Genomic DNA, 21,154 nt, shown 5'->3' with positions numbered 1-21,154 from the left:
AACATAAACTGAAAGAACTGTGTGAACTAACATGCAGAGTCAAGAAGGCCAGAGCTGCTCTGCGGCAGGGTCTGCGTTGCTACAGTGGTTGCAGAAGGCGAAGCAGCCGGCTTCTTCTCGTCTTCCATTGAGTCCTTCGAGCTCTCAGATGACTGGGATGTAGATGACCGTCCGAATCTTGAGAACAGCATTCCGCCAAGTCCTTTTCCAATGCTAGCAGCCCCTGCATTCCAAAAAACAGGGCAGTCATTCTGTGAGTCACTCCGAACTTCAAATTAAAGAGCACCACCCACCATTACAGCCAACTGGCCTCACTCATGCTTTTCCAGGGTGGGAACCTAAGAAAACTGTCATTTATACAGTAAATTTCCAAATAAAAATGGTATTGAATTGAATAAGATTTGTATAAACTTCACAGAAATAGCATATAGGACCAGAAGAAACAATATTCTATTTCACTATGGTGACCACTGCCCAATGTTTAAAAGAATCATGCCATTGGCATGGGTATATATTTACTATGAATATGCCTACTGTTAAGATAATGTGATGATGTTATAAGAAGCCACCAATAAACTGGGTATGACAACATGAAACATTAAATAAGTACAGTAGCTAAAGTTTATTTATAGTGCCATCTTGTGGCATTTTATGTTAAAGCAATTTGTAACCAAAAGCAATGGACAAATTCAAGTGGCACCAAAGTGGGTTCCAGGACTAAAACATACACTGGGCAAGCACTGGAGAGCATTCAAAGGGAAAATAAATATGCATATTGCTCCCAAGAAGCTCACAGCTTGAGCAGTTAGAACATTTCAGATAATAGGATGGTGTGTCCCCACGGTACACAAGCACTCATGGATTTCACAGATGAGGAAGCAGAGAATTAAACGGCATGCGATTTGCTCAAGATCTCCCACTCAGCATGGAGCAAGGTCAAGATGGAAAGGGCTGCATTCTTAGAAGCTTGCTTTCTCTGGTCCATCCAACTATCTCATAATCCAAAACTTGACAGTGTCAAAACAGTCTTAGGGTCTGACTTTAGAGCCTTTAGTCCTCAAAAATGAACAGTGAGAGAAGTGGTTAATCCTACACACGGGGGTTAAGCACTGCAAGTTTTGTAATACATCGACTATCTTCCAAGTCCCTCTGATTAAATGTCTATATGCAAAGTGCTTCTATTCATAGATAGAGAACACTTAGCGTAAATTACCTAGTATACTTGCTTTGCCTATATTTGTTATAGATTCTGAATAGTGCCGGCGGGACAAGACTGGTGAGGTCACAGGGCTGGATACGGCCGAAACGCCTTCGTTGTCGGAAACTGAGGTAGCTTCTTTGGCTGGGTGCAGAAAGCTCGGCTTCATGTGCTCATAAGGTAGAGGGTTTGAAGTATTGTACCAGTGGATCTGGACAGGGGAGATGTTGCTGTAGTGCTTCAGTATTAACGGTTCTAATCGATAAGCCTTCATTAAAAAAAATTCAAAGAAGCACAAGAGTAAAGAATAATGTTTGAACTTTAGTAACTGTTTTTATTTTACTATTGGCAAGTGGACCTTAAGAAATTACAAAAAAAAAAAAAAAAACCACAAAAAACCACAATGACTATTTCCAACATGTATTTCTATTTGTTCAATGTTAATATGCAGTTGGTTTGATCACAAATCCTAAACCAGTGAAGAGATTATGACAAAAAAATAAACAACTGGAGTTCATTTAGGCTAATAGTATCCATTAATCAGTTATTTAGAGAAATGGATGAATTCTGACTAGGATTATATCATCTGACAATTACAATTAATGTTAGTCTGACAAAGTAGTGGATGGTGATGGGCAGCACTGGCCAATAAAGTCCATTTTTAATATTCTCGGAGCTCTAACTAAACCTTTCAAATAGGTTTTCAAACAGGTTAATGTAGCAGCGTAACTCCAATGCCCCTAAAACCATCCATCCGATGTGAAGTGTAGAGGATACAGAAAAAAGGCAACGTGGCATCACAATTCCCCAGGCTCACGTGGGGTTCTCTGCCACTTGTGAAGTGCATGTGGCCGTGGAACACAAGGTTTCACAGCCTCAGCGTCCTTCAGAGGGACAGGAGCAGCAGTGTTGGTAAACAGTGTTTAGCACAGTTCTGACATTATTAGATCACAAAAGCAGACATGTGGTGCAGCTGTTTGGGTGTGGCTGGCGTGGCCAGTCCAGCTGAGCCTCTCTGTTCCCGAGTCCAGCTTCTTAATGCTAAGACTGAGAGCCAGCAGGAAGCAGCTCAAGTACTTGGGACTTCTGACATCCACTTAGGAGACCAGAACTGAGTGCTCATATCCTGCCTCCAGTCTGCCTCAGCACAGGCTGTTACGAGCATCTGGGGAGTAGAGCAGCGGATGGGGAGATTTCTGCTGGTCTGCCTTTCAAACAAAAACAACAATAACAACAAAAACCCAAACCCAACAACCAAACCAAATCAAAATCTACAAGAGCTATAAAGTGAATAAAAATGGGGGTGGCGCCATGGATTAAGGCTAAGCCTCCATCCGTGTCAGCATCCCATATGGACACTGGTTCATGTGCTGGCTGTCCCACTTCCCATCCAGCTCCCAGCTGTGGCTTGGGAAAGCAGTAGAGGACAGCTCAATGTCTTGGGTCCCTGCACCCATGCAGGAGACTAAGAAGTTCTTGGCTCCTGGCTCTTGGCTTCAGATCAGCTCAGCTCCTGCCATGTTGGCCAGTAAGGAAGTGAACCAGTGGGTGGAAGGTGTTTCTCTTTCTGTCTCTTCTCCCTATAAATCTGTCCTTCAATTAAAAATCAATTTTAAAAACATGCACATCATTCCTCTACAAAATTACAAAGTTTAAAATATACAAAGAATAGAGTTTAGAGTTCATTTATAAACTCAAGTTTGCTTCCAAATTATAAGAGAGTAAGCACAACGAATGTACATTAATGAAATGCCTATTGCCTAGCTGGGTGTTTTTATATCACACCTAATCCTAACAACTCTATGAAGGAAAATAATACTTTCTGCATCATAGATTCTCAGAAGTGATTTAGTCAAGATGGCTTATTCCATATCTGAATTTAATTTACCTACCAGGTAAGTTTATGTCATAACTACAAGAGATTTTCTGAAATTCTAGTGCTGACTCAATATTATACTTATTTGCTACTAAACAACCTTTAAAGTCCTTTATGCAGCCACATAAAGCTCTTTTACAGAGACTGAATGTTATTTAAAATAGCTTGTATTAGCATTAGTAATACTTTATTTTATCCCTAAATGCATTTTTCTTGTCTAAAAATCTTACTTGGCATTACATTATTAATCAGAATGTAAGATAGCTGGGAGGACTTATATGAAAAGAAAAAAATACTTGCAGTGCAAGCCCAATAGAGAATGGATAATGTTGACTTTTTAAAAATAACTCTATTCAGCTAAAATAAGGGGTTTCACCTTTCCATGTTTAATATAGAGTATTTGAATATTTTCACTTTGAGAGGATTTGGCAAACACGCCTCATTATTCTCATTATTGCAATCTGCTTTAGAGGAATGTATTGAAAGCAAGACTTTTAAGGTCTTGCATTGAAAGCAAGACTTTTAAGGTCTATCTATGGTTGCTAGGTTACTGACACTGCAAGTGGCCAAGCAGTCCAACAAACTGCTCTCTTTTGTATTAACTGCCCAGCGATAACTTTTTATGGTATATTCCTTTTTTTTTTTTTTTTAAGACTTACTTCTTTTTATTGGAAAGTGAGATTTACAGAGAGAAGGAGAGACAGAAAGATTTTCCGACCGCTGGTTCACTCTCTAAGTGTTTGCAATGGCCAGAGCTGAGGCAACTGAAACCAGAACCAGGAGTTTCTTCCAGGTCTCCCATGTGGATGCAGGTTCTCAAGGCTTTGGACCATCCTCCACACTGCTTTCCCAGGCCACAAACAGGTTGGATGAGAAGTGGAGCAGCCAGGACCAGAACCGGAGCCCATTTCGAATTCTGCTGCATGAAAGGTGAGGATTTTAGACACGAGGTTTCCATGCCAGGCCCTGTCGTTATGTTTCTATAGCATAAATAGAATTTCTTGCAAGGTTATTTTATTTTTTAAAAAAGATTTGCTTTTCTTTGAAAGGAAGAGTGCCAAAGAGACAGAGAGACAACAGACACAGAATCTCTCATCTGAGGATTTACTACCCAAATGGCCGTTACCAGCTAGGGCTGAACCAGGAGTCAGGAACTCCATCTGTGTCTCTCACATGGGTGGCAGAAACTTAAGTACTTGAGCCATTGTCCACTGCCTCTCAGGTGCGTTAGCAAGGAACTGGATTGGAAGAAGAGCAGCATGGATTCGAACCAGAATTCTGATACGGGATGCAGGTATTTCCGGAAGGAGCTTACTGTGCAGGACCACAGAGCCCATCCCAGTTATTTTCTTTCATGAGCCCTAAATTCACCTAAACACAAATGTTTTAAAAATACAAACTTCACAAAGATGATCATACAAATGAACTCTTTGAAATAATTTCACAGTACCTTGCAAGGTTTCTTAGAGATTTTTTTAGGGAACAACTGAATATTGAGAAAAAAAGGCTTCATTATTGCAACTCACCACTGGATCTGTGGGATGAAAGATGTTTAGTAACCGGTTACAAATTTCTCTAGGCAAAATGTGGTCTTGACTTCCAGTGTTTCCTGGGCGGATGCCACGCAGTGCTAAAAAAACCGCTAATGGGGATCCCATGCAAAAGAAATTCTCAACCTAAAAATAATAAAATCCTTGTCAGGTCACTTTTTGAAAATATTTGTTAACAAAATTACTTCAAATAACTCTTTTTATAATTTTTTTAAAGGATTTATTTTCATTTGAAAGGCAAAGTTAAGAGACAGAGGAGAGAGATCTTCCATCTGCTGGTTCACTCCCTAAACGTCTGCAATGGCCAGTCCAAAGCCAGAAGCTAGGAGCCTCTTCTGTGTCTCCCCATGGGTGTAGGGACCCAAGTTATCTTCCACTGCTTTCCCAGCTCCCTGCTGGGAACAACTGGGGGTAGACCCCGGCCCATATGAGACAACTCTGCAGCAGCAAGCCTTATGTACCACAGTGCCAAATCACCTTTACAAATTAATTTATTTGGATGACAGAGAGGCAGAGATAGATCTTCACTGGTTCACTCTAAATGCCTGCAACAGCCAGCATTGTCCAAAGCCAAGAACCTGAGATTCAGTCTGGATTTGCCAGGAGCTGCTTCCCTGGGTGAGCATTAGCAGGAAACTGGATCAGAAGCAAAATAGCTGGGACTTGAACCAGGCACTTCAGCAGAGAGTGAGGGCATCCCAAGTGCTGTCTTTTTTTTTTTTTAATCATTATATTTTTTACAATCTTTACATAGTTAATTAGGGTAAAAAGGTCCAAGGGCTATAGGAAAGTGGGTAAGACTATTATTTCCATATTGTTTCCTTCATGTTTAAAGAGGGGTATTAGGGAGAAGGCCCACCCAATTTCCCACCCTCCCCAGGTCCCAGATGTAGGGTGTGCTCCGAGGTTCTTGCTCAAGTGGTTTTGATAGTTCACCAGTTATGAATCACTTGCCACTCCAAGCACTATGAGGTCTTTGAAGAACCCACTGGTTGACATAGTCCATTATATAGTCTCCGTTTGCCCCGTATTTCACTGCCAACATATATGGCTGAGGTGGTTGATTGACCTGTTCTGTCTTCTCTCTTTTCTTGGTTAGGGTTCTGAGTCCAGCATTTCGATTGGGGAGATCTCCAATGAAACTTTGTCTGAGGTGTTCCCAGACCAGATTCTTGTATGTGCCAGCAAGTACAGGGCCCAGCACAGTCCATTGCCCTGATCAGCTGGTGGTTGCGATCGCTGGGTTGGTTGTTTTCAGCCCCGACTTCCACTGGAACCAATGGGTGTTACAGTCCAGCCTGGTTCTGCCCAGCACATACTCGGCCCTCGCATAAACAAGTGGGAGCTGCAGCTTAGTTGGAGTGACCCACAATAATCCCCAAGTGCTGTCTTAACTGCTGTGCCAAATGCTTACTTGGGCTGTTATTTTTTTTAAAAACAGGTTTTGACCTTAACATATATTATAAAACACAAATGACAATAGCATCTCCAAGTGTATTTGTCTCTTCTTAATGAACTTTGTCAAGATAGTATCTTCATCACTTGGTAACTATGTACCTACCTTTAATCATTCTAGATAGAAATGATTAAGTGCCAGGAGAACCCCATTATCGTTAAACTGAATGTAAGTTGAAAAAGAAGAGAAGGGGAAGGAAGGCGATTTCGTTGTGTAAGGGATTCTGTACCCTAGTCAAAGATTTATGAAACTGTTCTGCCGCATGAAGCTACAGGCTGGTTGCTGGGACATACATAGGCCAACAAGGAACAAGGACCACTGGAACAGAGCTTCCATGAAAAAACACATGGGCAACAAAGGGGAAAAGTGCTGTAAGGAAGGGAAGAAAGGAACAATCAGTTCCAACTCGGAGGCTACGACATATAGAGCATTTGTGCTGGCTGGTAAAGATGAAAACACCCAAATCCTGTTTGATTCATAGTAAGTTTCTAGTATCTCTAGCATGTACCTGAAAATCTAGGGTATGAGACACAGAATCAGAGATGTCATGATCCAAATCTATGTGTTCCCATGATAAAAACAACATGTAGAACCAAAGGAGTAAGTTGCCTGACAGGTGCATAAAATGAGAGGCGGGTTTCCTACAAGGCTGTGAGGAATGTCTGCAGTTGCTCAGCAGGTGAAGGCGGAGAGCCAGAGGGGCTGTGCGGAGCGGAAAAGGCCCTGCAGAGAGTGGTGCCACAAAGCCTGAGGAAGCTGAGAATCTTAAAACAAAGACCACAGCAGTCCATAGCATTGGATTACTGATAGAATTTTGCAGTATTCTCTCCTAAATCTATCCTATATCTAATTTTTCCTGTTTTAGTGAATAAGATCCCAGACACAACATCAGTAAGTCACACTAATAATCGAGTCTAACTCTGCACCTCATTACCTGCCCCTTGGACTGTAATCTACAATGTCCCTGCACTTATTTTCTCCACCTCGACCGCCCTTGCTTCCCCAAAAGACTCGACTGCATTTTCTTTTTCCTCAAAATGAAAAAAATACATATGCATTTAAGTTGGTACCTCTAAGTTAAAGAAGGTTTGAGACAAAGTTTTGAAAGGACTGGGTGATTTTAACATGCCTGATGCACAGAACATCAGGCATGCACATTTCAACATGCACACAAGTGTGTGCACACACACAGTCCTAGCAAAATGCTTTATGCACTCAATGATTAGGCACTTCATTAATATCTGCTAAACAGTTTTATTCTTGGAATAAACAACTTCATTCATGATGAGATTGCAGCTTGATAGACAAATACACAAAGAAATGCTTATCTTTCCAATAACGATGACGACTGCTTTAATGGCATCTACATCTAACACTTTAAAAGGTCAAATAGAGGTTTAGACATTTAGTCTGTCAGAAATGAATAAATAATGGACTCTGAAACAGTGACTGTGTTATGCAGCAGGTTGGTGGGAAAGCCACACGATCAGGACAAAAGTTTCCTGTTTTCTATACCAATGTTTGTTAATATTCTTTTACCTTTTTCAAATTTAATTTTTAACTTACTTGAAAGGTAAAGAGAGGAGAGGAGAGATGGAAGCAGAGGAGAGGGGAGGTAGGGAAGGGAAAAAGAAGAGAACAGGAGAGGGAACAGAGAATGGGAGAGGAAGGAGAGGGAGGGGAAGGGAAGGAAGAACAAAACAGGCGGGGACCCCGAGGCCGAGAGCTGCCACCTGCTGACTCCTGGGAAACGCACAAGCCAGATTGGAGGAGAGCGTGGGTGTGAGTGCAGGCGCCGCAGCACAGGACACAGGCCCCTGCGCTGCCAGGCTAGATGTCTACCATCAACACCACACGCAAACTCAGCTTCTCATCAACAAGCAAGAGAAGGCTTAGTTTCTTTAGAACCCTGCACTCCTAAGCATTAATTTATCAGTTCCATCAGATACCCGTACCTAAACTTCACATTCTTATTTCTTTCTTCCTAATTGTATGACAATTTACCAATTCATTAAATTATGAATGATTATGCTTCCGGATACTTAATTACACTGTACATACAGAATTTCAAGATCCTAATACACTTACTGTGTAATACTCAAGCCTACATTAGAAAATCCAAACAGAAACAGAAGTATTTAATTTTCTACCATATCAATTTGATATGTCTAGCATAAATTATACTCATAATAATGACAGGAGAGAGGACTCCAAGGACCACACTCCTTGTACATCTTGAAACGTGTGGTAAAATTTTGTGACAAAACACCTTTCAAGAAGATGCAACAAAAGTAGACTAGATATGAGCATATGCTCAACAGGAACTGAGGATCAAGAACTGATTTACTACTGACAGGAAATCAACTGCCACTCAGGTCAAGGCGTGTCCTTTTCAACAGCACTGACACCTCTGTACCACCTTGGGGTTCCCTTTGCCTCTGCTCTACTTCCAACTGGGCCGTCTCACAATTCCTGACAAGCTTTCCATCACACCTTTTCAACCATTCCTGCTCTCCTCCAGCCCTCACTCACCCTGAGTCCTGTGTGTCAAACACACAGTATAGTTTAACCAGCATTCATGTGAAAGAACAGTAAATGAATCCTAAAACCATGGCTCAAACGATGTTTAAAAAACCTGATCACTCTCTCCTCACCTTAAATTTTAAGGCAGGTGCTTGTGACACAGACGATGCTTTCAGTCCATGGAGCCGTTCTTCTATTTCTCTCAGCCTAGGAAGTGGTAGGAGATTATGTACATACACATTTACAGTTCCATCAATTTGACATTTACTAACATATAAAAAAGCAAATGGAGATGTATTATTAATTCCTCACATTTTCCTTATCACCAGTATTAAACAGATGTACTTGCCATACCATATGTAAAAATCTATAATTACAAAAATCACCTGCACCCCTCACAAGAAGTGTTGTCAACTGCTTTTATTTTTTAAAAAATTATCTATTTGAGAAGCTACCAAAGAGAGAGCTCCCGTCGGCTGGTTCACTTCTGCAAGCTGGGAGCTGGGAACTTAACTGAGATCTCCTACTTGGGTCTGAGAAATTACTTGAGGCAGGAATTGAATTACTTCACCCATCACCCTGGTTCACAGCGTGTGCATGAGATGTAAGTTGGAGTCAGGAAGTGAGGACAGAAGTTGATCAGACACTGAAGTGTGACACGGGCTTGTTAACTGGTCCTGTCACTAGCTTTCAGCAATTCCATAAAGACACTTTACATTCTTTTCAAAGCTCAAGATAGTTTACCGTCGTTTTGTTATATAGAGTTCATCAAGAAGGTTTCTTTCCTCATAGCTCATCCATCGCTCCTCAGGCAGCTCTTCTTCCTTCTGAAGCAACTGTTCATAAAGTCGAACTGGATTCCAGCCAGTCATTATATCATAAGTGATTACACATCCCAAGGAATGGGACACTATTGAGACTTTACCCCCTTTTTCTTCAAAGTCTGGATTCCGAGAACAGAAAAGGGAATATAATCGATTCAGCTCTTGCTGAAGGCCTTTAACTAGCTGTTTGAAACAAGAAAATATTATCATATTAGTGTTACTCTGAGAGCTGTAACTTTATTTCTATACTCAGATATATTAGGAAAGGAAAGTGGTAGTCACTGAACAAATATATCTAGCGCATACCAAAGTAAACTCTGGTGTTTTAAAACCTGTGGGAATGAAGTGAAGTGTATATATTTGAGTCCATGTCACACTAAAAAATGCAGGTTGAATACACAGTCCTTAAACTAACAAAATGAGCTAGCAGTTTCACAGTAAAAAGTTTGCATGTAGTTTCCAATTAGATTTCCAAAGACTCCTGGAAATTTCTTATTCACTGCAACTTACCGATATGCAATTTTACACTTTTTGTATACAAGGTTTTCAGTTATGGTAATTTTAAAAATATACATGTATTTATGCTAATAAGTACTTATATTATTACGAATTTAGATTACTATGGTAAAATTACATGAATGAAGAAAAAGCAACTGTTGATCTATTTGAAATTTCAAAATTGTTACTAAATTGATAACAGGTATGAGTAAGAAGTTAATTTCCATGGATGGAAAGCAGGGAATTTTTTTTAAGTTTTTACATTGATAATGCAACAAGTGTCATAATTTTTCTCTGTAAGACTACTTTGACATTAAGCTTAACAGATACTCCTAAAATATGGAGTAAAGTTCTCTTATTATCCAAGCCCATAGCAGGGCTCAAGTTTTAAGGCAGTCTTGTCTTGTCTTCTTATTTCCCTGTTCCCATCTGATAACAAATTTCCTATTAGATATTTTTTTCAAAGATGTTATTTTATTTATTTGAAAGGCAGAATTAGACAGACAGAAACAGATGTATCTGCTGATTCACTTCCCAAATGGCTGCAGCAGCCTGGTCTGGGCCAGGGCAGGCCAAAGCTAAGGGTGTGGAACTTCACCTGGGTCTCCCACAGGAGAGCAGGGGTCCAGGCACTTGGGCCATCCTCTGCTGCTTTCTCAGGTGCATTAGCAGGGAGTTGGTTCAGACATGGAACAGCGGGGGACTTGAAATGGTGTCACAGACGGTGGCTTAGCTTGCTACATTACATTGGTGCCTCCTTTTGGCATTTCTTACATAACAGCCACTGTTCTGTCAGGCAAATATTTATTCTCTGGTGCTCCCATTTTCAATTTTGTTATCTTGACAACTAGTCTCCATTAACTTGTGCTGAGCATTCTTTGCCTGCTGACAAGCTGGAAATTATCTGAGCACTTTGTGACTGGCTGGGGTTAGCCAGCAGGAATACAGATTAAAGGGTGATGTCCATTCTGCTGATGTCTCAGAGCTTCATGCCTGTAATACCGAGGTCTAGCTTAAGTCACTAAGACCATGGGGCATGTCTGACGAAACAGATGCATCCCAGGAAGAAGAGGGTAAGATGAGGTGGCAGTGTGAGGAAGGATGACAGCTTCCTTTCCCTCAGGGAGCAAAGTCAGTTTTACTTAAACTGGACATTGCAACTATTTCCTGCAGCAAATCAGAGCCCCACACTTCAGTGTGAGCTTTCTCTAACTTCCAACATACACATACATACACACACCCCGGAGCCACCTGCAGGGTGTGAAACCCTGAGACAAGGCGTGGGAATGTGCATCTCTTTCCAGAAGAGGAGAGGATGCTGCTGCTGGGCTGCAGATGACAAGTTCAGAATTCCTGGCTTGGTGGTAAATGCGCATAAATGCACCTTTTAGAAAGGCTAGTTCCTACCAATGACCCAGCCTTTCTGCCCCGATTGTTTTCGCCTGTATCGATGGGAGGCACTTAGAGTGCTAGTTCAGAGATGCTGAGCAAACTGTTGAAGACTGCTGAGAAACCTCAGCCACAGGTTCTGTAAAATTCACCAAGGTCAGAATACTAAAGTAAAGCACTGGCTGTTCTCTCCTTTATTACAGTCATTGTTCCTCTTGCAACTGTTTCATTCAGTTCCATTCTGATGATAATTATCTCTGCAGACATGAGAGCAAAGCAAGAAAATGGTGGCTTTCCCAGCCATCGTTAGCCAATAGAGCTTTGCACTGGAAACTTCACTTTTCATTTGCGTTGTTATTAATGCAACCTTACTGTTACTCTTCAGGGACACAAGCTCAGCACAATTTAGAACATTCAGGATATCTTCTAAGAGGTATTCCCAACCAAATATATATGGGTATGTCTATGAGAGTATGGAAAAGGAAATTAAAAGTATGAATTCCACCCCCATACATTAATATGCTGCCAGCCATCCTCTTCCTAATTTTCTCCCTCATTGGTTTATTGCCAAAATTTGGTTTAGATTTTCTAGCCTTCAGGAAACATTTAACAATGCCCACCACACAATGCAAAGGATTGTGATGTATTCATCTTCACCACCAGGCCTTCCTTGTTGGTTAGAATTTAGGCCCAGAATACCAGTTCTTGCAGCAACATAAGACTACACTGAAGTTGCTCCTTACTTTTAGCAGAGGCAGCTGTTTCCCACGTTGTCAAATCTGTGAGCTGTGTGAACTTGGCATCTCCTTCCTCCATGGGGATGTGCCAGACACTGGCTTCCGCTTCCTTTGTCTCCCTGACCTCAAGTTGCCCTCCTCTTACAGGCTAACAAGACCCATGCATGTGCACCTTTTCTCTGAATCACTTCCCCTTCCAATCAGCTTATAGAACTGGCATGTAGGATAGAACTTTTTATTTCTTTTTATACTTCTTCAAATTCAAGGCTATAATTGAAAAGAGAAAGGTAACAAATTCTGGCGAGGATGCAGAGGGAAGAACTCTTGTACACTACTGATGGTCACACAAATGAGTCATTATGGAAAAAAGTATGGCAATTCTTCAGAAAACTAAAAATAGAAGTATCTTATGCACCAGGTATCACATTATTGGGTCAATATCCAAAGGAAATAAATATCAGTTTATCAAACAGATATCTGCATACTCTGCACTGTTTACAATAGCCAAGATATGGAACAACTGAGGTGTTCACTGACTGATGTATGAATAAAGGAAATGCGGCAAACATACACAAGTATTATTCGGCTATAAGAAAGAATGAAATCCTAAAAGTGAGCTCTACAGTGTGGCAGGGTGACGACAGTAACAAAAAATTTATCACACATTTTAAAAAGAGCTAGAAGTGGGCCTGGCATTGTGGCACAGTGAGTTATACAGGTGCCTGCAATTCTGACATTCCAATATGAGCAACACTTCAAGTCTTGCTGCTCCATTTCTGGTCAAGCACTTTCCTAACATGCGTGGGAAAGCACAAGGTGACAGCTCAGGGCCTTGAGCCCCTGCCACCCACATGGGAGACCAGACTGTAGTTCTGGGTTCCTGGGTTTGACCTGGCCCAGCTCTGCCTCTTGAGGCCATTTGGGAAGTAAAACAGCAGGTGAGACATACCTCTCTGTCTGGAACTCTGACTTGCCAATAACAGATGTTAAATCAATAACGAAAAGAGATAGAAAGGAGGAACCTGAAAGTTCCTAACCCAAGAAATGATATTACATATTTAAGGAGGGAGAAATACCTCCATATTTAAGCAGGCAAAACCAGATATCCTTATTTGATAACTGCATATTGATTGTATGCAGAAATTATTATACTGTACTCCAAACACATAATGCACCAGTTAAAACAAATATACTAAATACTGTTATCGCCTGTCCCAAATCCAAGTTAGTTCTTGGTTTATACAAGTGAAAATGTGTCAAATGTGCTCAGAAAATATTTGGCAACATAAAATTTACTGAAGATCAATGGCTAATTTGAAAATGATCAAAACACTATTAGAGATACAAGAGCACGTAAAGATCACCGTGATACTCACTTCATCTCTATACAGTGGGCTGGTGTAATACATTATGTCCATCGCACTGCTGTTCAGCATGTCCCTCAACCCTCGCACTTTGTCAGGGGTAATGGAATCAACGGTGTCTACAGAAACAACAAAACAACATTAAACTTACAGAGTGTCTTTGTACATTATAAGCTAAAACCAACCCTGTATAATATAAGCCAAAAAGCCAAGACAAGTTTTGGCTTTAGCAGATCTTTCCTTCTTGTGAACCATTGTTAAAAAAAATTAGTAAAAGACAAACGTAGAAATGAAAACAAGCAAAGCATTAAAGAATGAGGACCATTGTCAACGTGTAACATCTCAGAATAGTGCTGGGTTTGGCATGCTACTCTGGGGGCCCCCCGAGCAAAACCAGGCCAACTCTTCTGGAACAAGAGTCAAAAGATACCACACTCTGTCCTCCTTTTCTCTTTTCATTTTTTCCCCCTTTTAGATCTATGCACATTAGGCCTTGCAGCGTCTATGTGAGATGCCTGGAGTGCAGGTACACAAGGGTAAGAGTTTTAATGGTATGGGTACCTACAAGTGTTTATTGCAGTGTCTTAGGGCACATGCGCACTTCACAATGTCAAGTCATCCTCCAAAGTATTCACAGCAGGAGTGAATGAGAATCCTCACATCAACCTATTCCCAACACTTCGTTCAATTCTGCCTGATGGTTGAGATTGATACTTCATCGTGCTTTTTTCATATGGCCATGTCTTTGCAATTTACATTCTGTGTATGTGTGTGTGTATATGTTTTCATTTCTGGATGTCAAGTTTAGGGTAGTTATATCTGTTGCCCTGTTCCAACATCTTTTTCTAGTTTGTGACTTGTTTTTCAATCTTCATGATTTACAGTCAACCAACAAAGAGAAGCTCTTCACTTCAATCTAATCAAATTTATCTATGTTACTTTATTGCTGTACTTATAAAAAATACCTATATCTTTATTTGAAAGTAACAGTTACAGAGAAAGAGGGACAGAGATCTTCCATCTGCCGGGGAATTTGTCAGGTAGCTGCGACGGTCAGAGCCAAAGCCAAGGGGCTTCAGCTGGCACTCCCATGTGGGCAGCGGGGGCAAACACTTGAGCCATCTCCGTCACTTCTCCCAGGCCAGCAGCTGGGTCAGGAACTAGCATTCAAATGGGATGCTGGAGTTGAAGGCGGCGGTTGCACTTGCTATGCCACAATGTTAGCCCCATGGAAGTTGTATTTTTATATTAGAATTCTTTCCCTGCAATGAAGTCATAAGAATACTGTGGTGTTTTGTTTTTGTTTTTCCTAAAATCATCTTGATTTTCATGTATTATGTTCCATGTAGAGGCAGATATCATTTTTCACCAAGCACCGTTTATGGATCAGGCTCTCTTTTCTTCAGTGAGATTTCATCGCAAGCTCTGACAAGCATCAGGTTTTCAAATTCCACACAAGCCTGTTTAGGGTCTCCAATTTGGTACACAGGTCTACTTGCTTGTCCTTGTGCCAATACTAACCTGCTGTAACGACGTAAGAATGTGCCTCTCCTTCCTTCCCACATCTGTGCTACAGCTTGGCTATTTTAGGATCTGCTTGTCTACAACCATTTTAGAACTTGTCAAGTTTCATTAAAAAACTATAGATATTTTTGACTGGAATGTCATGGGATCTATAAATCAGTTGTAAGGAATTACGAAGTCACGAAATCTATGAAAACTGGGCCCTGTGTGGTGGCTCAGTGGCTAAAGTCCTCGCTTTGAACACGCCAGGATCCCATATGGGTATCGGTTCTAATCCTGGCAGCTCCACTTCCCATCCAGCTTCCTGCCTGTGGCCTGGGAAAGCAGCTGAGGATGGCCCAAAGCCTTGGGACCCTACACTGTGTGGAAGAACTGGAAGAAGTTCCTGGCTCCTGGCTTTGGATTAGCGCAGCTCCAGCTATTGCGGTCACTTGGGGAGTGAATCATTGGACAGAAGATCTTCCTCTTTGTCTCTCCTCTCTGTATATCTGACTTTGCAATAAAAATAAATAAATCTTTTAAAAAAAGAAATCTATGAAAACTAAGGTTAATATCTACAAACAGTCAAACTCTAAATAAACACCTTTTGTTAGATTCACTTCTTGAAATCTTACAGTTTCGATGTCATTTGTTGGTGTAAAGAAATGCTATCATTTTTATATGCAAATTACATAACCTTGATAAACTGTAACAAAATTTCAATGTTTCTTTTGTTTATCCTAAGTAATCAATCACATGACTTGCAAATCAAAATAGATGTTTTTGATTGCTTACAACTATTGCTTTTTTTTCCTCACCCCACAACTATGACGTTAAGTGGAATGTGGGACACTCTGAGGCTGGCGCTGTGGCACACAGCACACTTAGCTGCTACAGTGATCATTGGCGTGTGAGCTGGAGTCAACTCCCTTCTGATCCAATCCAATTGCTCACATGCCGGGGAACTGAGGGCTCCGGTGAGGTAGGAGACCTGGTGGGAGCTGCCGGTTCCTGGCTTCAGCCCAGCTCAGCCCTGGCTCCTTACTGGGGAGTAAACCAGCAGATTAAAGTTCTCTCTTCTCTGCCTCCCTCTCCATCACTCTGCCTTTCAAATAGATCTAAATAAAATGAAATATAGCTTGTTCCTGATTTAAAGGAAATATATATTTTTTACTACCAATGAATATTACTGCTGTGTGCTGTAAGTAGACACTCTTTTATGATTTTAAAATTGAAACACAGTAAATCTGACTCTGAATTTCAGTGTGTAGGTGAATTTTACATTGCTGCCATTACAAGGACATGAAACTCTTCTATCCCACTCAGCCTCTTCAAACGCAAGCTCTCTTCTCTTCCGCTAAGCTCTAGCAGCCACTCTGTGGTTTTGTCTTTCCCAGGATGTTGCACCAATGGCAACATAAATCATATAACCTTTCTGTGAAGACTGGCTTTATTCATTCAGTGAAACTCCTCTGAAGTTACCCATGGAGTTTAAACCGACCAGAATTTCCAGAGTTGTACTAAATGCTAATGATAATGTCAATAGTCATATGAATCCTAAAACTTCATCTGGATACATGGAAAAAATCCCAAAGTTTTGTTTCTGAGGTATCACTTGTACTCATGCACTGTTGCTGCTGAGATCTCATCTCTGTCCTCAGCACCGTTACAGACTATTACCTCTGACGCATTCGGGTTTGGTCAGCTGTAGATGACTCTCCCCAGTGTCGGGAGACAGTCACAGATCTGGGAGAATCTTTGGGGAATCCTCAGGGAGACGGTTATGTACAATGGTGATGCCATACAGAACATATAAACCTAGAGTCTGTCTGCCTCTTTAAATTCACATTTTACTCAGTTTCACTTTCTTTATCAGTAAAATGAAGAAATGAAACAGGTATTTTGTGAGAAACTGCATGGAAAAGGCAGAGCAGAGCGTAAGAGCTCTACCTACGTAGCAGCATTACAGCTCTGATGGTACAGATCATCATCCTCAACATTCGATTTCATTGTTTTAATAATCAGCGAGTAAAAGTTTATCTTTATTTTCGCTGACAGTCTTTCACAGGAAGGAACTAAAATGATTTTATTTAGATCAATATATTGCATAAATTTTCTAGACAACATTCTAATCCACCAGCTTGGGGAATGCAGGAACAGCAACAACAAAAGAAAACAAAACCCTGAAACTTTATCTTCCAAATACAGGGGGTGAAAATTAATCACAAAAGAGCAGAAGCTAACACATAACTGTGGACAACCAGTGCCTTCAAGGTCCTGATGAATTAGTTTAATGTATAGGGCTTTAGGAAACACCGTGTTCTTTTCCACATACACCTCAACTGCCCTGCAAAGAGAGCAGCATGCAAACAAGGCTATCTGCGAATTAAATAATCTATAGCAAAGCCTCAGTATACCTCAGGACAACTCAACTATGAAGACTGTGTGGTGTTCCCAGTGAGCACAAGCGTCTTTTAAAGGTTTTCATATTTACTGTGGGAGTTTGCCAATGACTATATATCATTCAATTTTTAATCAAAATATACCTCCATCAAGAGTAAGTTTTGACCGCCACTCAACAGGCAGAAATTCCACATGGGTTGCATGGTTGGAAAAATGCCTTTCTTCTATTTTCCTTGCAGCCTCTCTCATCCTATCAAAAGACCACAAAAAATAGAAAAACAGAAAACAAAAAAACAAAATTTTGAGTAACTTCACATATGTATGTATACTGTATAAAGTATCTTTATTCATAACATTTCTATTTGTTCATAACTTTATCCCACTGTATTTCAATTACTGCCACACTAAGCAAATTTGCAATATAAGGACACCTCATTTTAAAATTACTTTCCTCAATTTGTCACCTATGATTTCAGATATTCTAAGATTTCACATTATATGTAATTTAAAGTAAAAAGTTTTAATACACAGAAGGGTATCACAGTGCCATTACTGAACTCCAAACGTTAGCAAGTCATAGTCTATCTTATTTCATCTTTCATTCTCCCTATAATAAAATGTAAAAATGCTAATTAAAAAAATTAGATTCCATAAAATGACGTTTTCCCTTTTAGTGTCAGTACCTGTGTAGGTTTGTGCACACACACGACAGCTGATCCTGCACCTGCATGGGGGACCCGGAAGAAGTTCCTGGTCATTTGGGGAGTGAATCATTGGATGGGAGATCTTTCTCTTTCTCTCCTTCTCTCTGCATTATCTGACTTTCCAGTAAAAATAAATCTTTAAAAACAAATAAATAGTATCTAGCAGCCAAGAGCCAATTAAGATACAATTAAAAAGCTCTCAAAAACTTTACAATTTCTTTCAGCTAGAAAAAAAATTAATAATTGGTTTAAAGAAGATGCTTACTGGGGCTGGTGTGATGACTCAATCGCTAATCCTCGACCTGTGAGCTCTGGCATCCCATATGGGTACTGGTTTGTGCCCTGGTTGCTACACTTTCCATTCAGCTCCTTGCTTTTGGCCTGGGGAAGAAGTGGAGGATGTCTGTGGACCCTACACCAATGTAGAAGACCTGGAAGAGTCTTTATATCGGATTGACTCGGTTCTAGCTCCTATATGACACTGTGGTGATGAACATACCACACAGCAGATGAACCTTTCTGTCCTTCTCTCTGTAAATGTTTTCCAATTATAAATAAATAAATAAGTAAGTAACTATTTAATAAATATGTGTGATATCTGTTTTGCACATATTATATGCCTGTGTAAACATATGCCTACAAACACTTTTTACAGAAAGTTCATGGAAAATGGAATTAAAAGATCAACTGATATTGGTTTCTAAAACCTTTCCAAATCCATGCATAGGAGGGCCTTTCACAGAGTTCATAGAAAACACACATTATGAAAAATGCATAAAGCAAAAAAATGTTTTGCACAAAGATAAACTTATCCTTAAAATTTTACTTTTCCGGGCCCGGTAGCATGGCCTAGCAGCTAAAGTCTTTGCTTCGAACGCGCTGGGATTGCATATGGGCGCCGGTTCTGATCCCAGCTGCTCCACTTCCCATCCAGCTCCCTGCCTGTGGCCTGGGAAGGCAGTCGAGGACGGCCCAAAGCCTTGGGACCCTGCACCCATGTGGGAGACCCAGAAGCGGTTCCTGGCTCCTGGCTTTGGACTGGCATAGCACTGGCCGTTGCGCTCACTTGGGGAGTGAATCATCGGGTGGAAGATCTTTCTCTCTGTCTCTCCTCCTCTCTGTATATCTGACTTTGCAATAAAATAAATAAATCTTTAAAAAAAATTTTTACTTTTCCATTAATTTTGAAGAAAACTTTTAAAGGAAAGGAGTAGAAATAAAAATATCATGAGCAACAATCCCCAAGGTACATTTTTAAACTAAAAAAAAAAAAATTGAAGGTACAAGGGTGGGCATTTGGTACAGCAATTAAGAAACCACTTGGCAGGGCTGGCACTGTGTCCTGCAACGCCAGCATTCCATATGGGTGCCAGTTCAAGTCTCAGCTGCCACTTCTGATCCAGCTCCCTGCTAATATGCCTGAGCAACAGTAGAGGGTGGTCCAGTTCCATGGGCCCTTGTACCCAAGTGGGAAGAGATCCTTAAGAGATTACTGGCTCCTGGATTCAGACAGCCCAGCTCTGGCCGCTGTGACAACTTGAAGAGTAAAGCAGCAGCTGGAAGATCTCTCTCTGTGTCTTCCCACTCCCACCCTACCACACAACTCTGCCTTCCACATAGGTGAATAAATCCTTAAGACAAAATGCCATTTGGCATGCCTGCATCTTATATCAGACAGCTGAGGTTCACATGCAGCTCTGATTCTGATTCCAGCTTCTTGCTGATGTGCACCAGCGACACACAGTGTGGATGGCTCAGGCACCTGGGTTCCTGCCACATAAGTGGGTGACACAGATAGAACTGCGAGTTTCTATTCACTTGTATATTTTGATTTGTAAATCAGGGAAACGTATTTCCTACTCAAAATATAAATTGTACTGACATCTATCATGGCTTCTGCATTCAAGTTTTCTATACTTTCATCTTTTTTTTTTTTTTCCAATTTTGACTGTAGAAATTTTTGGTTTTAAAATTCCTTTGCCATAATTTTTAGTGAGGTTTTTGTAGGGAATAAAGTTATGTGCTTAACCTACCATGATTAAATTTTCTTATTCTCTTCTAAAATTATAAATTTAAAATCAGATACTTAACTTCAATGCTGATTTTCCTTGCAATAAAACTCCACAAAAAAGTAAATCCAATTTTATCTGAACTACATTCATCCTTTACAGCAAATCAATTCTGGTAGCCTGTAAATGGTGTAAATAACTATAATAATGTAAGCTATGTGAACAATCCACATATTTGGCTGGAATACACTAACGTAATCTCACTGGCAGGTTCACAGAGATACAGTAGAAGAGAAAACCTCTACTTCCAGCACGGGAGAGCTGATTTCCAAAGAAGCTGCAGCTGAGCAGTGTGTGCATTTCCTTAATCTACCTTGCTCATTTCAACGCTGGTCTCCCAAATGAAGCCAGCAGGCTCCAGACGGACAAGGGTACCTGAGGGACTGATGGCGAGGCTGGACAGCAAACTGAGAAACAGGAGAAAGCATGAAAAGGACAGGACATCCTTTGGCTTCCTCTTCTATCTGTAGGCAAAAATTTTTTCTATAAATTACTAATCTATGTGAGTTATCCATCAAATTAATCTGAATAGATTACGGCAATCGTACCGTATACAGCACACATGTGGTTTCTGAAGCACTTCGGAGTCATCATCCTACTTGCAACAATAGCTCCTGATTTTATCTACCGCCCCCTACAGTTACGATGAAGCCAGCTTCCATCTCATTCTAGGGCGGGACCATGACAAAGTTGGCCAGTTACACCCTTCCATGGTCATGTGGAACAATTCAGACAGTTGGAATACAACATACCAATTACTGAAATGTAAAGAGTAGTAGGGAATGGTTAAAAAGAGAGAGAGCGCAAAGGAACATGTTCCAATGGATGTAAAATGACGTATACCACTGATTTAAAAATAAGACAGGAGGTATCAGACAACTGCTCCAAACTGAATGAGTGGAGAACAGAGAAAGTGAACTATGGACTCTGATGACTTGCTTGGAAACAACACTTCTCACTTTAATAAAATGTTCACTGTGGGGTGGGATTTCTCCTACATGTACCCAAAGAAATAATCCTGATATCTTCTCATTTACCAACGGCTCCAGAGAGAATATCC

At 40.7% G+C, this 21,154-nt stretch overlaps 1 protein-coding gene across 6 annotated transcripts in view; it reads right to left on the bottom strand.

Annotated features, from left to right (window-relative positions):
- The window catches only part of DDHD1 (DDHD domain containing 1), a 68,994-nt gene that overhangs the window by 8,715 nt on the left and 39,125 nt on the right, over nucleotides 1-21,154 (bottom strand). For 5 of the 6 annotated variants that reach the window (XM_040968370.1, XM_040968372.1, XM_040968371.1 and 2 more), the window contains 7 exons: nucleotides 17,465-17,571; nucleotides 13,428-13,534; nucleotides 9,348-9,610; nucleotides 8,735-8,810; nucleotides 4,601-4,750; nucleotides 1,214-1,466; nucleotides 32-223 (listed from right to left, as the gene is read on the bottom strand). In XM_040968370.1, the coding sequence (XP_040824304.1) occupies nucleotides 32-223; nucleotides 1,214-1,466; nucleotides 4,601-4,750; nucleotides 8,735-8,810; nucleotides 9,348-9,610; nucleotides 13,428-13,534; nucleotides 17,465-17,571 (1,148 nt within the window). The remainder of the gene's footprint in view (nucleotides 1-31; nucleotides 224-1,213; nucleotides 1,467-4,600; nucleotides 4,751-8,734; nucleotides 8,811-9,347; nucleotides 9,611-13,427; nucleotides 13,535-17,464; nucleotides 17,572-21,154) is intronic. The other variant, XM_040968375.1, reaches the window with a different exon arrangement.

This window comes from Ochotona curzoniae, unplaced genomic scaffold (genome assembly GCF_017591425.1).
Source record: "Ochotona curzoniae isolate NIBS_2020 unplaced genomic scaffold, NIBS_Ocur_1.0 scaffold_4701, whole genome shotgun sequence".
Taxonomy (NCBI): domain Eukaryota; kingdom Metazoa; phylum Chordata; class Mammalia; order Lagomorpha; family Ochotonidae; genus Ochotona; species Ochotona curzoniae.
Note: the sequence above shows the minus strand (reverse complement) of the source record. Positions and strands in the feature narration are given on the sequence as shown.